This window comes from Scatophagus argus, chromosome 15, assembly GCF_020382885.2.
Source record: "Scatophagus argus isolate fScaArg1 chromosome 15, fScaArg1.pri, whole genome shotgun sequence".
Lineage (NCBI taxonomy): Eukaryota > Metazoa > Chordata > Actinopteri > Scatophagidae > Scatophagus > Scatophagus argus.
The window spans coordinates 9,133,348-9,148,542 of NC_058507.1; the positions used below are offsets into that span (position 1 = coordinate 9,133,348).

General features: G+C 41.6%; 3 protein-coding genes across 6 annotated transcripts; all 3 read right to left on the reverse strand.

Annotated features, from left to right (window-relative positions):
* Positions 1 to 21: 21 nt before the first annotated feature.
* Positions 22 to 4,144, reverse strand: theg (theg spermatid protein). Of its 3 annotated transcripts, none has more exons than XM_046412552.1 (7): positions 3,779 to 4,144; positions 3,290 to 3,365; positions 3,131 to 3,192; positions 2,987 to 3,044; positions 2,402 to 2,528; positions 1,641 to 1,800; positions 23 to 1,546 (listed from the first exon to the last, which is right to left on the reverse strand). In XM_046412552.1, exons 2-7 carry the CDS (start codon positions 3,349 to 3,351, stop codon positions 1,305 to 1,307), a joined length of 711 nt encoding a protein of 236 aa, XP_046268508.1. In that variant the 5' UTR covers positions 3,352 to 3,365; positions 3,779 to 4,144; the 3' UTR covers positions 23 to 1,304. The 3 variants fall into 3 exon arrangements, with proteins under 3 accessions (XP_046268505.1, XP_046268508.1, XP_046268506.1); XM_046412550.1 differs by having other exon boundaries at positions 3,714 to 4,144; XM_046412549.1 differs by lacking the exon at positions 3,779 to 4,144 and having other exon boundaries at positions 22 to 1,546; positions 3,290 to 3,543.
* A 294-nt stretch (positions 4,145 to 4,438) lies between these two features.
* shda (Src homology 2 domain containing transforming protein D, a) lies at positions 4,439 to 11,152 on the reverse strand. Of its 2 annotated transcripts, XM_046413170.1 has the most exons (9): positions 10,561 to 11,152; positions 10,099 to 10,196; positions 9,448 to 9,697; positions 9,172 to 9,273; positions 8,877 to 9,039; positions 7,577 to 7,831; positions 7,290 to 7,464; positions 6,501 to 6,620; positions 4,439 to 5,672 (listed from the first exon to the last, which is right to left on the reverse strand). In XM_046413170.1, the coding sequence occupies exons 3-9, from the start codon at positions 9,691 to 9,693 to the stop codon at positions 5,486 to 5,488; spliced, it is 1,248 nt and encodes a 415-aa protein (XP_046269126.1). In that variant the 5' UTR covers positions 9,694 to 9,697; positions 10,099 to 10,196; positions 10,561 to 11,152; the 3' UTR covers positions 4,439 to 5,485. The 2 variants fall into 2 exon arrangements, with proteins under 2 accessions (XP_046269126.1, XP_046269125.1); XM_046413169.1 differs by lacking the exon at positions 10,099 to 10,196.
* Positions 11,153 to 11,341: 189 nt separating this feature from the next.
* Positions 11,342 to 14,697, reverse strand: yju2 (YJU2 splicing factor homolog). Its single transcript, XM_046413171.1, has 8 exons — positions 14,542 to 14,697; positions 14,135 to 14,235; positions 13,402 to 13,546; positions 13,111 to 13,245; positions 12,846 to 13,027; positions 12,556 to 12,706; positions 12,060 to 12,231; positions 11,342 to 11,894 (listed from the first exon to the last, which is right to left on the reverse strand). The coding sequence occupies exons 1-8, from the start codon at positions 14,563 to 14,565 to the stop codon at positions 11,779 to 11,781; spliced, it is 1,026 nt and encodes a 341-aa protein (XP_046269127.1). The 5' UTR covers positions 14,566 to 14,697; the 3' UTR covers positions 11,342 to 11,778.
* Positions 14,698 to 15,195: the final 498 nt, after the last annotated feature.

Genomic DNA, 15,195 nt, shown 5'->3' on the forward strand with positions numbered 1-15,195 from the left:
TAATACATATATGTTGATGGTAAGCAAATAAAAAAAAAAATAGAAAGAGAAGCAGTGCACACGTATGTCCAGGGTTTTTATTGTGAAAGGTAGACACATGAGCGCAATAAAAATTTGCAAAAGTTATGGAGCCTCGTGTTCTCATTTCTTCTTATTATTATTATAATTATTATTATTATTGTTTTCATAAGTATAGGCACCACTTGTAATCCTCAGCTTTGATATTTATGAACACCAACATGTGGTTTTGGTCCCCCGGTGTGACCTATCCAGCCCACAAGCATATTTGGAAGTTCAACTTTCTTCCTGTTCGTGCTGAACATGATTGTCTTCATAGCGAAACTTAAACGACCTAAACAATGAAAGTACTAGCCAATCAGAGGCGGAGCAGGTGGGTCATGACTTCACCATCCTAGGAAATAAAAAATGGTAATATCAAGCTCCAAAACTGGCATTGAGAGTTCCCTGGAGGATCATGGGAGGTTTTCCACAGAGGTTTGATTCCACTTTCATTCAACACATGAAATCGAGCTGAATACGTTTCACTTTCTCCCCTTTTTAGTGGGCTGATAGCTCATTCAAAGTTTCAAATGATGGTCGGTCTAAACAGACTTAATTGTCTTGTGTTTTTCTCTGTGCAAATAATAGTTCATGTAGCCGTTTGAAATGCATATTTCCCATTTCACAGCAGAGCTGACTCACTGCCTCCTTTGTTAACAATAACTATGAGCACAATGAAGAAGTGACAGATTGGTGCTGCAGGATGTCTCAAAGCAATTTCAGCTGCAGTGATAATATCTCCCTGACCTTTTCTTTATTTCGTGGTCTAACTATGGCATTCCCTAAGTCGTCTTGTTTTATAATCGAGTAATGGCGCACATGAGCACAACAGCAGCAATTAAAAATGCACTACACACACACACACACACAAACACACAGGCAAGTTACGGTATTCATTAGATTTTCGATGTTGATCCCCAAAACCATTGTTACTCTAACCAATTTCATACCTCAACCACACATCAGCGTCATCCTGAAAAAGTCCGGACAAGTCATTGTTTGAAAAGTACACTGGAGAGCTGAGGGGTCGTTCTTTGGTGGAGCGGGAGAAGTAGAAATTGTAGTTTTTCAGTGGTTCCAGTGAATCCAGGGTGACGAGTGAACAGGGTCACACACAGTAGGCTGCTACTGTGCTGTTGTGCAGACAATAGAACCTGACCATGAATTTCCGCAAAAAAGGATTTTACCATACTGAGGAAAGAGAGAACAATCGACAAATCTCCAGGGATCAGGCCTCCTCCCTCCTAGTTTGAGCTACATTTGTGAGGCAGAGGCAGGCAGAGCTGTCGTATCCGAGGCGAGGGGCTAGCAGAGCGGGCTGCCCGGCTAACTATGTATGGGTCATATCCCTCAAAGAGAGCCTTCCTCTCTTTGGGAATGGACAGCTCAAGAAGTCTCTTGTTGGCTACGTAGTTTCTCGCTGCTCCTGAGACGAGCCAGCAGACTGAGCGCTCTCCTTCGAACTTGGGATGGTCATGCTTAGGGGCTGTGAAACCAAAAAGCAACCCACGTCAAATAGCAAGCAAAAAAGTATCAAAATGTGATTAAAAAAACACTGCTTGATGGTTTAGCAGACTTACTAGCAAGTAGCTCTATGTGAGCTGATGCTTTGCAGGGAACGTGGGTCTTGGCTACTGGTTTGAATTTGTGACCAGAGCCCTCGAGAAGTAGGCTTCTTTTTGGCTGGGCTAGTTGGCAAATGCGTGAAGTGGCGACTGCCGTCTGAGTCGCCCTGTTCAACTACAGTCACATTTCAGATCATGGACGAGATTATGTTGAACACACAGAAAAGGACAGCGTTAGACATGAACTCCTCAGGACCAAGCAAGCAAATGAAACTTAGATTAATGTCACTCTTAAATGTAGGTCTACCAGTCAACCACTTTAGTCCAGATTGAAATATGTCAACAATAGTTGGATGAATTGAAATTTTGGCCAGGTATTCATGGTTCCCAGAAGTTGAAGTTTACTGACTTTATGTTTGTGAACATTTCACATCTCCACAACGATAGGATGGACTGGAGGGTGATCCCTTGACTTTTTATCAAGTGTCATCATCAATATTTTCATTTGTCCAGTACTTTTTCAAGGAGCTGAAGAGCCTCAGCTGCACTTTGTGTTTCATTAGCAAAACAAAACCTGGGCAAAGGGACGAAAACATACCACACCAATCAAAAGCAACTAAACAGACTGATAGACAACCTTCATGCTAACACCATGGCCTCACCAACACGTTTGGCTGTGGTAGTGATAGTGAGGTTGGGGCAATGCCAAGCTGGCAACTACCTTTGGATCTACCACACACCCAGCAGTTTCCCAGGAAATGGAGCGTCTTACTCACAGTGGTCAACGGCAGGCGGTCGGGCTTCCAGCCAGCTGCAGGGGCCCGAGGTTGAGACAGACTACACAGCCTACTGGATGCAACAGCCCTGAGAGCACCTTCACTCACCTCCCATATGGGAGAACGTCTGGGGGAGGGAAGATAAATGGGTAAAGGAGGTAGAGGAGAGGACGCGAACAAATGAGAATGTGAACGAGATGGGACACAGAAAGATTAAAGAGGAGTTTTAGGTGTGGGTGTGGGTGGTGGGGGGTAGCTGTGTAGCTGTAATAACAGAGAAAGATGCAGGGAGAGGAAGGAAGGCTTTGTCAAGGACAGATCGAAAGTATTTCCTTTTCCACACTTCAACACTTTTGAGGAAAAACGCCCAAAAAAAAGTCTGACATGACAGTGAATTTGTCAGAACTAAAGACAGACATGGAAGAAGCTTTGAATTCTCATTAACAAGGGAACAGGACAAACTTGAAATGCAGGCTTTTCACAAATAAAAACATGGATCTCTGTGCCACATGGGTAAAAAGAAATCACACATACTTTAATGGTTAGTCAGCCATTAGAAGTAACATGAGAACGAGTTATATTTACGTGACTTGAGTGTGGAACTTTTTACTTCTACATAGCTCCGCCCAGCGAGGGGTTAACTCTACAAAGGAAAACAATTACACGTCTTCATCACAAAGAAGCAGTACAGGGAAGTTTGTAAAGATGGAGGAGGAGATGGAGATGTACCAGTTTTGGTGGTGGGTCCAGTTTTCTCTGGTGGCAGCTCATCCAGCCAGTAAACAGTGCGACTACAAAGGGAAAAAAAAGAGGCCTCATCAGAGAAAGAGGGAGACATGGAGACAGAAAGAGACAGACAGACAGGCAGAGGGGCTCAGTCGGGCCTACCGGTCTGGATATCTGAGTCTGTTGGGTTTGGGCTGAGCGAGCCTCTGCGTCCGAGCTGACATGGGAACAGCTGAAGCTGATGGGGGAACAGACATTGCTGCTGAAATGATCCCATCATCCAACCATAACATTCCACCTTCACAAACATGAATGTTTTGGCTAACGCATTTACAAGTTTACTTAAACCACCTGCATGAATAAAATGTAATGCAGCCGGTTCATTTAAAGTGAAGTAGCCTTAACCTCCATTCCTACAACCTGTTTCTTATGAAAGATCTCCAAAGTGGTTTGTACCCCAACAAAAACTCTGGTATGCTCTTTAATTCTTTTGAAATATAAGTTACATTCTCCTATGAACAGCCATCTCATAACCAATAGAAAAAACATGCGACTGAACACACAAACACGACACATAATTGCTAACCTTCAGGCTATAGCGGTGCTTTTCCGGTGCGCTTTAAGTTACGTTAATATTTACTAATACTGTACCACTCGCTCGTCTTCTTGCGTTGATTCCGACGTCTGCTGGTTGCTAAGGGATCAAGTGACGCTGCAGGGGAAACATACCGAAGATCGTCTATGTGCAGTGCGAGTCAAGATGGACTATTCTGGATGAAACCTTTCCATGTTTTCTTGCCCTGCTGACCGGTTTCACGTAACCACTACTACTAATATCTGAGAAGGCTATTGTGTGCCATGAAACATGTTTCAGGAAAAAGGGGCCGAGTGAACTCTCCTTTTCACACCTCTCAGTTAACAATGACATTCACTTGTAGTTCAAAGCACAATGGTGGCATTGCTATTCAGATCTTTTAAATGAGTAGAAGTACCAGTGCAATAATGCCAATACAAATATATATATAGATATATCTATATATATATTGTTGCAAGTCCTGCATTTCAAAACATAGTTAAGTAAACATTCAAACACATCATCAGCAAAGTGAAAGTATCAAGAGCTTTTATACAATTACATTATTATCAACACGCAGGATAAGCACCTTTAATTATGTACCTTCATTTAATTGTAAAAAAAAAGAAAAAAAAAAAAAGAATACAAATTAAGAACCTAAAATCCCAAAGTTGGCCCCAGCGGTCTGTTCATATGACATGTAAATGTAACATGGAATGCAAAATTCAACGCAGAGACAATTTAAAAACAGAAGACACCTTTATTTTCAACACATACTTAAAATCTTATAAAAACAGGAAGAAACAGTAAATAATCTACCAAAGCTTCTTTAATAGTCATGATCACAAAGCCACAAGCTTTCGATATAATACTGTAGTTATTTTTCTCTAAACTAGTATTGCAGGAGTCTGTTGCTGTGTGAAGTTAACAAGTCACGTCGAGCCTTATTTTTCAACTTTGTTGTTGTTCACACATAACATGGACAGAGGAGGACACTGCAGGGTATGCAGCTACAGCATCAAATAACATTCACAGGCCTGTGAAACACAGAGGAACCCAGAGACAGCTGGGGTTAAATATGTAGTGTTTGGTTGATATTGTAACTAACACTTAAAAGAATAATAAAAGTGCTGTTTGCAGTTACAGCACTTTTTCACAGCACTTCTTTTTTTACCGCATTTTCTAATGCCTACAACTAGTTAAAATCCCCAATGCCTCCTATTCATCATTTTGTTTGATTTTTTTTTTTTTTGTCAGCTCAAAATTAGAATTCACAAGAAAATAACTGCTACCTTAATGGCACAAAGCAAAAGGAAAACACCACAACTGTCCTTTAAGTGACCTGGCAGTACAGTCTCTCTGCAATACAGCAAAAAGACACAAATCTCCATGCAGTAATCTGTAGATTCAAATGTCTCAAGACAAGTTTGTCTTTTTGTTTTTTCCTAACAGCACTTGGCTACCAACCTTATATTGTATATCAGTGATGCTGACGCCAATTCTCAGAAGTCCGTGGTATTAAAACATGTGAATTTCAGTGATCAAACCAGTTCACAGGCATATATTCATGAGTCACTGAGCTCCCTTATCAAGCTGCCAGTGTAGTTACTGGGGTTATGGTCAACAGAAAATATGGCACCCAACAGTCCAATACCTTGTGAGCAGTGCAGGTAGAATGGAAGGGCATGTAGGAAAGGAAATTGGCAAAAAAAAAAAAAAGGTAAATATTGAGTACATATTGTATTCAGTAGCACCAGGAGAAGGAGCGTATGAGTATGTCAGTGTCAGAGGGTCTGTACTATGACAGGATACAGCAGGGACATATGCTCAGCTCCTCTGATTGGCAGCTTGTGTGTAGTGTAGTAGTGGATGACCTCGGGGATGGTGGAGAAGGGAGGGCTGTTCTCTCCGAGTACGTAACGCCCGTCTGCAGACTGAGTGAACTTCATGTGCATGAAGCCCTTACAGCTCCTGGTAGAAAGAGCGAGAGAGGAGACAGATGCTCGTCTGATTCAATCCATACCTCTCTGCCGCTTCAGACTCAACATGCACAAGAACAATATGCTAGTGCACTGCAGAGAACAGTGAGAAAGTGAGTGAGCACTTCCTCCTCCACTTTGGAGGAAACATGTTGCATCATGTTCCTGAAAACAATTACGGAAACACGTGCTATTCTTGGAAAACATGTCTGGATAATGTGGAAAGTTGGGACATCCTGCAGTCTAAAGTTCACACTGTAAATCTGCATGCGCTCTTGTCTTCGTCATTGTAACACTCACACAAATTTACCATATTTTACTTTTAATTCGTACCACTACGTATACTAAGGTGAATAACGTGTCTCCACTTATTCCTACAGGTTGGAGAAGCGGCTTGTGATCGGAGGGTCACCCCTTCGATTCCCCCACCAGACGGGAAAGAAAAATTTGGGTGTGGTGGAGTGATTAATGTGAAACCCCCCCCACCTTCCATTAGGTGGCTGATGTGCCCTTGAGCAAGGCACTTAACCCCCCCAATATGCTCCCTGGGCGCTTGATGCTGCCCACTGCTCCTGTGTGTGTTTCACTGCATGTAATTTGCCAGGTGTTGCATGTGTGTGTTCAACTAAGGATGGGCCAAATGCAGAAGACGAATTCAGTGTGTGTATGTAAAAATATATATACTGTCAATAAAGCTGATTCTTCTTCTTCTTCTAAGGTGGTGACAAAAGCTGCTGGGAAGGGACAGGCCCAGACTGTGCAGTATACAACTCTTCATGGACAAATGTGGGGTACTTCTGTTTTGCAGCTGGGTTTCTACCTGAGTGAGAGCGAGTAGTCGTTCCTGCAGGTCTGGCTGTTCCTCACCAGGTAGGAGCTCTCCTTGCACAGAGTCAGCAGAGACTCTGCCTCTGAGCGGCTCAGGCTTCCGTGGTACCACCTGCAGACAGAGAGGGAACATGACGACAAGAGGGTTTTACTTAAACTTGTGGACTTGAGCGGTCACTCTGTCTCAACCCCGAGTTCATGTCATACAGCTCTTTATGATTTACCGCTTCAGGTTGCCTCTTTGCTGTACACCTTTGGTGCTGACATTTGTGGCTGAAAAGCTGAAAAGATCTGTAAGTCAACCAATTCACAACCATTTGCAAAATTTTACCTGATTTTAAAAACTGTCAGGTTTTGTTTCAGGAAGAACCATGATAGGCTAGCAACATGGATGCAACACAATAAAAAAATACATCAATGATCGAAGCAAATGAAAGTGGTTGAACTTTACTGGGTAAAACTGAAACCTTTGCATCACTCTTCAGTGACTCCAATAGGTCAGCTTTATTACTCAAAAGAGCAATAGAATAACATTTGGTGTGTGTCTGTCTTCATGCAAGTTCAGCTTTCAGTCGTGTGGAAAAACTGAATTCTGTCTGAATCTGAAATGCTGACTGCACAAAAACTATTTTCTCACCGTCTTAGCAGCTCGCCATTCAGAGAAGTGAACGCGCTGATTAATGTATGCAATGCAATCATATATGAAGCAACTGCAGTCCCTGCAAAACAATCAGCTTCCTGAAAGACCAGCACTACGTTAACATAGCGGATGTCCCCTTACACTTGTCTCTCCAGTGGCACAGATGGATCCACTCTCTCTCCCAGGAGAGGAGGCGTGTCACCGACCAGACGGAGTGTAGTTGGTTCAGTCGTGGTTGATGACGCTCCCGCCTTGGTGAGCCTGGTCTGCTCTGTCTGCCCTCGTGAGCGCTCCCTTTCTGCTCCTTCAAACTGAACTGTAGCCAGACAGAAAGATACAGATTAAAAAAACAAAAAAACACATTTTGGAGCACCTTGGCAGTGGAATAATTTGAGCACAGGCCATACCTACTGGGAATGTCTGTTTACCTGCTAGAGCTTTAGAAATGTTGTCCTTCTTCCACTCCCATGGCTGGTCATATTCATCAGCCGGCCTCTCATCATCCTGAGGGAGCCTGCTCTCCCTGCTGTCTATCTGGGCAAATCCACCCTCAACCCTCTGAGTCTGTTGTGCTGGTGGAGCAGCTCGGAGGTGGTGACGAGCCCGCTCCTCATACGGGTTGTCATATAACTGACCTCCATCTCCGCTCCCAGACCTGTTAGTCATCATGTTGTGTTGAAGTTCTGCACAATAAGAGAGTGAATTACTGGAGCAATCATGTACATGCAAGTCAAATTAAAATTGTTGTTTCAGATCTTTGTCTGTTATCACTTTTATGATATCCAGTCAGTTCCTCAAATTAAATTCCCATCAAGGGAAGCAGTGTTGTACAAAAATGCTGGCTGTTGGCCACTTGGCGCTGAGTCATATCCTTCCCGAATCTAGTCAAGATGAAAAGAGAATCTCGTTGGGGTACTGCAAGCCGCACCCAGATGACAGTAAGTGCCAGATGGCACCCTTGTCATTTAACTTGCTGAAAACACGTAAAATATTCCATCGTTCAAGTGTAAAGCGAACCTTAGTGTAATCTCAGTGCTAACTTTGACTTTTTTCTCCCAAAGGCAAATATGCTGCTGAATGAAAAAAAATTAGGAGCACACAAAGAGGGAGGACTGTGAAAACGTTCCAGTTCACAAACAAATTTAACAAATCATTTACATACTCATACTGCACATGGCTGTGTGTGTTTAAAGTTAAACAATTACTAATTCATTACTAGCTTCCAGACTGTTCTCTGAAAGCACAGGAGAGGTGTCTGTTGATATGCTGTAACCCATAATATACAGTACTTTTCTGCCACACTGACCATTTGCTGCTAACTTTTTCCTCTGTTCTGTACCGGTTCAGTGTCACTTTTTGTCCATTTGCTCTCTTTCACTCATTCAAACACTAAGTGATATCATACCAATTCCTTTTGCAGTGATTTCACTTTCCTCTCACTTGTGCGGGACTCATACACTGTGCTTTCAAATTATCTGTTCGGTTTACACATTCTATACTTTTAGGGGCAAATGTCAGTGAAATACCCACACTGTTAAACCCTGTCCTGGAAGCCTGTTTGCCATACTTTCTTTTGACTTCATAGGGAAATAGCAAGCAACTGAAAGGTAGTTTTAAATTTCCCCACTGCAGGACTAATAAAAGATCATCTTGTCTTATCTTCGTTGTTAAGTGTACAATTTGACACTGCCTAGTGAGAGAAAAAGATATAACTAATTCATATCTAACCTGTGATGATCCGCTGGGCCTCAAATGGCTCCATGTAGCTGCAGCAGTCTGTTGGTGCTGATTTTGGCTCCCAGTTGTGTCTGCCTCTTGGGTCTGGACGAACATCAAATGGGTCAGAGTAGTCTGTGTCAGCGTCCAACGCAGCAGGGGCGGAGGGAACCACCTTGGTAGGGAGAGAGGAACAAAGGACTCACAAATGAAAGAGCTGGAAATTTATCTCTCTGTGCAAGAGAAAATGAGTGAGTGAATGACGTAGAAAACATAGGACTGAGGAGACAAATAAAATTGTTCTTACAGGTTCCTCTTGAACAGTCACAGGGCTCAGGGGGACTTTACAGCGGCCGAACTCCTGAGAGTCCACTTTAATCAATCTGTGCTTGGGAGACACCACTTTCACCTGGGACATGGCACATATTAATCAAACCTTCAATGTTGACTCAAAAATTCTCTTAAAAATATGTGTAAATGGGACATGAAAGACCAGATTACCCAATCTTATATTAACCTAGCAAGACACCATATGCAACTAGACAGATTTTAATACATGGCCATAAAAACATGCATGTCATACCTCCACACCGTTAGACAGCACTGAACCAAATGCAGGGAAAGAGGGAAGGCTCACTGTAGCGCTACAGGAGCTGAAACCACCATTCTGATGCTCCTTATCAGAGTGCTGGTACGGGTCCTCAAAATCTAGCTCCTTCTGAGCTCTGTAGGCCCTCAAAATCTCACTCTCGGTGTAATCTGGCCTCGGGGGCTGTGGAGGGTCACGCCTGGTGCCAAAGTTTAGGTAGTCCTTCAGCCACTTTGCCATGGATCTGGGAATAAAGTGGCAGGTAGATTGCTTAGATGACACAGAGCTGAAATGATTATTCACAAAGATTAACGTCATTCCATTTTCTTATCATTCATTTATAATATTTCAGTCATTTCATTAACGACAAATGACCATAAGCCATAAAGTTTTGCATCAGGGCTATAATGGAGGTACTGGCTGACTTAGCTAAATAAAGTAAATACCTAAAAAAATAAAGCTGCTGAAGTTGGGCAGATACACATCAGTAAGAAAAATCTACGCAAGAACTGAAACCTTGGGTTGAACCTATTAGTTATTTGGGGTTTTTTTTTTGTAAAGCAGCCTTACAATCACCATGAGGTTTTTGTTGACGTTAGCCAAAATGAACTTGGCTAAAGTTGTTAAATCTCCCGTTGAACTGACCGTGTCCTGAAGACGAAGAGGTGCTGACATCAATCAACAGGTCCAGCGAAAATAATTTTTTTTTCCAGCTTTTCAAGGTTAACAATGATAAACTGACGCTAAAAGTGAGGTTTGATAACAGAGGTTAACACCAGCCAGCTTGCTAGGTCAACAAATCACTGCAAACCCTGACAATAGCTAGTTAGCATTACGGGAAGAATAAGGTTTCAATAAATCGCTTAGTCACAACAGTAGATTAAGGTCAGTATTTAATTCAAAACCTTGGGCACCGAGGTAAATAGTTAACTGGTCTTGTTGTTGTGGTATTCATTTAAAAAACAGTAAAAGGTTAAAGTAAAGAGAGTCGCTCAGTTGATGCTCACCGCTCTGTAAATATGCCAAAGCTAAGTTAGCCAAGTTAGCTGAATGCCAGCTATCGTCGAAGCCTTTAAATAACCGCTAACGTTACTTCTTAAAGCTCACCTTCTTTCTTGGCATTGACGGCTTCCCGTTCCAGTTACGTCTTACTGATTACCATCCAGCGTTTGGTTTTTAACTTTATCGGGCCTAAAAATAAAACACTGTCATCCGTGAAATCCGTCCAGCTTCTGAGCCAAGCAGGTCAATCAGCTAATGTTAGCTGGACCAGACCAGACCGTGGAGCAGACTGTCTCCGACACTGTGTGGACACAACACTCACTAGCAAGGCAGACTGACTTAAAGGGGAGTAGTGAGGTATTTTTTTATTGGTCGGCATTAAAACCTCAGGTATGTACTGAGCATTATGATAAATTCACATATAGTCCTGGTTCCACAGATGCAGTTCCAATGAAGTTGACAGTGCCAATTTTAATACAATCAAAATCATTTTCACTGCTGAAAACTGTTTTCTACCCACTGTTGTTCTTATGCTAATATTTCAAGCAGCAGCATTTCAGATATGGATGTTGGTGCTTTCGTTCTGTATTTTACGTAAACCAAACCAGGCTGGTTGTAAAGCATGTAAACCTACTTCATATGAGAACTTCTGATTATAGGAAAATATCATTATGTGAATATCTGCAGCTCCACACCAACAAAACAAACTCCTTCATTTGCTGATGAAGACTATGGAAGGTGATTAAAACTCCAGAACAAGTGGACCTCGAGTTGAGACCGTCTGGTCGACAATGATCATGAAAATCGACATTAAAGCTGTCATAAAATTATGCTGACCAAAATCCCAAATATCAGTGTATTTCTCAGCTTAGAGACAAATCAAACATTGAAATTCACCCATGAATATTTACTGCCCAAACAACACCATGAACTCAACAACATGAAGGGAAATGAGAAGTCTGTAGTTGAAACTGGCTCATATTCTTGTTTTTCTAATGTACATTAATTCATAAAATGTGAGAACTACATATTCTGGTCCCACATTAACATCTATATTAGAAGACAGGTGTTGAAAGATTTCAAAACATGTCAAGGACACAAAATTAAACAAATTTTAATAGAATAGGAAACCTGATATTTTCTCAGGGCAAAATTAGCTCACAAAAATTCAAACATTAAAATTTTTTTGTAGGATAAAATCTGCAGTAACAACAGGTCCACAAACTGGCTCACACACAATTTCGAGAATCATATCATTGTATCATCACTTATACAACTGTGTGTCAGTCGCTCAAATCAGAATCCACCCCAAGCGTCTTCTTTTCATTCGCTGTCACTGTCTGAATATGCACCCAGCAGACTGAGAGATGAAGAACCATTTTGTGGGACAATGGGCTCAGAGGCAGAGGTCCTGGAGTCTGCTGTGGATGTCTTTGAATCTGTAGAACAAGAAATGCGATGATTGTGACTTCAAAATCACAGGCAAACACTCGATTAAAGACGCGAACAGGCAGCAAAAAGATAAAAAAAAAAAAATGTCTAAAATTTCAGAAGAGTTGGGGTATCAAAACATTCATGTGAGCAGACAAATACTGATGGGTTACCTGTTTGGGATGTGGGAGCAGCAACAGTCTGCATTGGACCGGATTTGTTGACAGGCGCCGCTGCTTTCTTTCGCACAACCAAGGACCCTAATGCTCCTCCACCACCCAACGTCCCCACACTCCTCTCCCAGCTCTCCACCTTGGCCCTCTTCACTCCTCCGGCTGAGTTTCCCTGTGGAAAAACAGAGCATACACAATCCAATCAATACCACACTATTAACACTTTACATGTTGTATCTTATCAAAGTCCTGAACAATATTTATAAAAGTTGCTGACAGAACTAGTGAATCAAGACTGCGTTCACAAAACAAGATCCATGGTCCTTTTCAGGCATGTGACAGTAGATCCATTTGAGGAGGAACACACAGGAAATATTACAAGAAGAAGACCGAAATTAAAACTTGGAAACAGCTAATGCAAACCTTGACAGATATTAGTCATTTGACAGTCAGTCAGTTGCAAGGCACTGAACAGACTGTGAGTGGACATACGTACCTGTGCCTCAGTGGGTCTGTCTGTTGTGAGGATGTCTGTTGGTTTGTCTGTGCTGGACTTCCTTGACTGCGAACTGCTATTCTCCTCTTCCTTCTCTGAGTCAGAGTCGGAGTCTCTGAGTCGTTTCACAAGGACTCGATCCAACATCTCTCTGAGAAACAATTGACACATTCAGATTTACGATAACTGTTTTTTTCAAATGATTAGAGTTCACACTTATGATACACGAGACACAAAACTTATTGTGATGGAAGCTTTAATCTTTGTCCGTTTAAATCTTCCTCACTCACTTTGTCTCGCGCTCATCCTCTTCTTTCTCCCTTTCCCTCTCGATCCTCTCCAGCTCTCTGTAGCGGTCGATCATTCCTTCATAGTCCACCTGAACATGCCTCTGGTTCAGCTCCTTCAGCTCCTGAAGGTTCTCCAGAACCTCCATCTCCATCTTGGAGTCCTTTGTGCGGTTCTCCAACACCTGGTAGAGGATTAGGTAAATGTCAGCTTTTTATTCCTATTGCTAGTTAAAACGCCAACAGTGAATAAATGACAAGCACTGACCTTCATGGGATTGTTCAGTTCCTCTTCCTCCCTCTCCTGTTGGATTCTCTTCTCCTCTTCCTCAATAAGTTTCTCTGCTTGGAAGTTTCTCGTTGCACCATGCTCCATTGCATAATCTGTGTTCTCTGGGTCAGTCTATAGCAACAACATGAGATCGGAAAGTGTGAGAAATTATTTTATGAGAAATACTCAAGATGTCCCTTTCAGAAAACAGCACGGAGTTGCATATTTACCTTTTAACTACTTTTTTCCTCTGCGGATAATCAGAGCATTAAATTTAAAAACTCTCACCTTAAACGTAATCTCAGCAAGACACCGAGTACATTTTATGTAGAAACGGAAGATGGGCAGTCCCATGTACAGCTCATTCTGAACAGTCTCTTTACGTGCATTGAACTTCTTCCCCTTGTAGATGTACTCGCCACATGTTTTACACCTGCAAACAACCAGAGAGGCAATGCTGATGACACCACAGTCACAGGACTCATTTACAGAGGCCAGAAAGTACTTGTCACTAAGAGGTAGCCCTGGTCCTTAGAAGTACTGTCCCGGTTACATAGTTTTTACACTACTGTGGACAAGCTTACTTTTCTTGGTCACAATTCTTTCAGTGACCACATCAGAGGAATATCTATGAAAAATGGTTGATAAAACCAATATTGGGCAATTTAATTTTTTTAACTTAATTATCTGTCATTGGCCTCAAAACCTCAAAAATAACATAACTTCACTGGTTAGAGTTTAAGATGAAAGTGAGTGATAATACACCATTAAGCTGCCAATTAAAGAGCTACCACACTGAGCTCACCTTCTTTCTGAACACCTTAAATGTAAATATGTGACAAATGCACAATGTGGTTTAGGTTTGTGTATTAAAAACAACTTCCTTAACTCCGTAATGAAAACGCTACCAGCTGTCACAAAAGCTGTGTGGTAAGAAAAGAAAATGGAACTTTAATATGATATAGGATGCGTAAACCTGATATTCCACACACACTCCCTCACGTTAATGAGACAGACATACCTCATATTGAATGGAGCCATCAATCTGACCACATACTGACGATCTTTCGGGAGTTTAAGTTTTGGGATTTTGGATGGATCGAAATCCGGGGGGTAGTATTTCTGTGGAAGACAAAACACACATGTGAGGTACTGACAAGCCTGTAACGAAATTAACAGTAACACATGCAATACTAACGGACATCTACAGAAAGTAGACCTAACTACCGCATAAGTGAGCAGTTACAACAAAATCTTCCAAACCGCAGTACACTGCGAACTAACTTGCTATTTTCATCGCTAAAACACACTTAGCTTGAAGGCTAACGTTAGCCTGCTTAGTTTCTTCTAACGTTACAGCTCATACACTACGACTAACTGTTTAAAACTTTGCTAACAGAGGAAAACCGTTAGCGGCCTCACACTTACATTCAATACTTTTCTTTCGGACATTGTTGCTTTTGCTGGAAACCTAACGTGGAGGAAGAAATCTGACTGAGGGATACTCTCACGACACCGCTCGAGCACTTGTTTGTACGCTGCTCTTTAAACTTCCGGTTGTCTCTTTCTTAATTTCAACGTACTTTCAAATGTGCCGTTGCCCCCTTGTGGACAAGATGAGTAATGACAGTCGGAAAAATTCCTGAAGGCATAAAATACTGCGAATATAAAGGAAAACCAGCGTTATAATCAGGGAAATTGAGACAACAGGAAATGTAAACACTCTTAAACAGATGTATTGTTAGAGGCACGTCGCTGTTTAAGTAGATGCTGATTTACAGTTTTAAATTTTCTCTCTTCCTCTTTCAGATAGTTGAAAACTTGGCCAAATATTGAATGAGACTCTTTCTGTTGTCCACAGGAATGAGCGTTAATAACGAAATTTTAAATTAATATATAAATCAAACAAGTGGCAATAATATTACATGCATATACATAAACATACATACATAAAAATACAAACATAAAACATATAGGTCTAATTAAATGAAATAAAACAACTCTATTTGTTTATTTTCAGCAGTACTACAGAAACTTAATCTGCAGTATGATGCTTTGTAAATGTAAAATATAAAATATAAA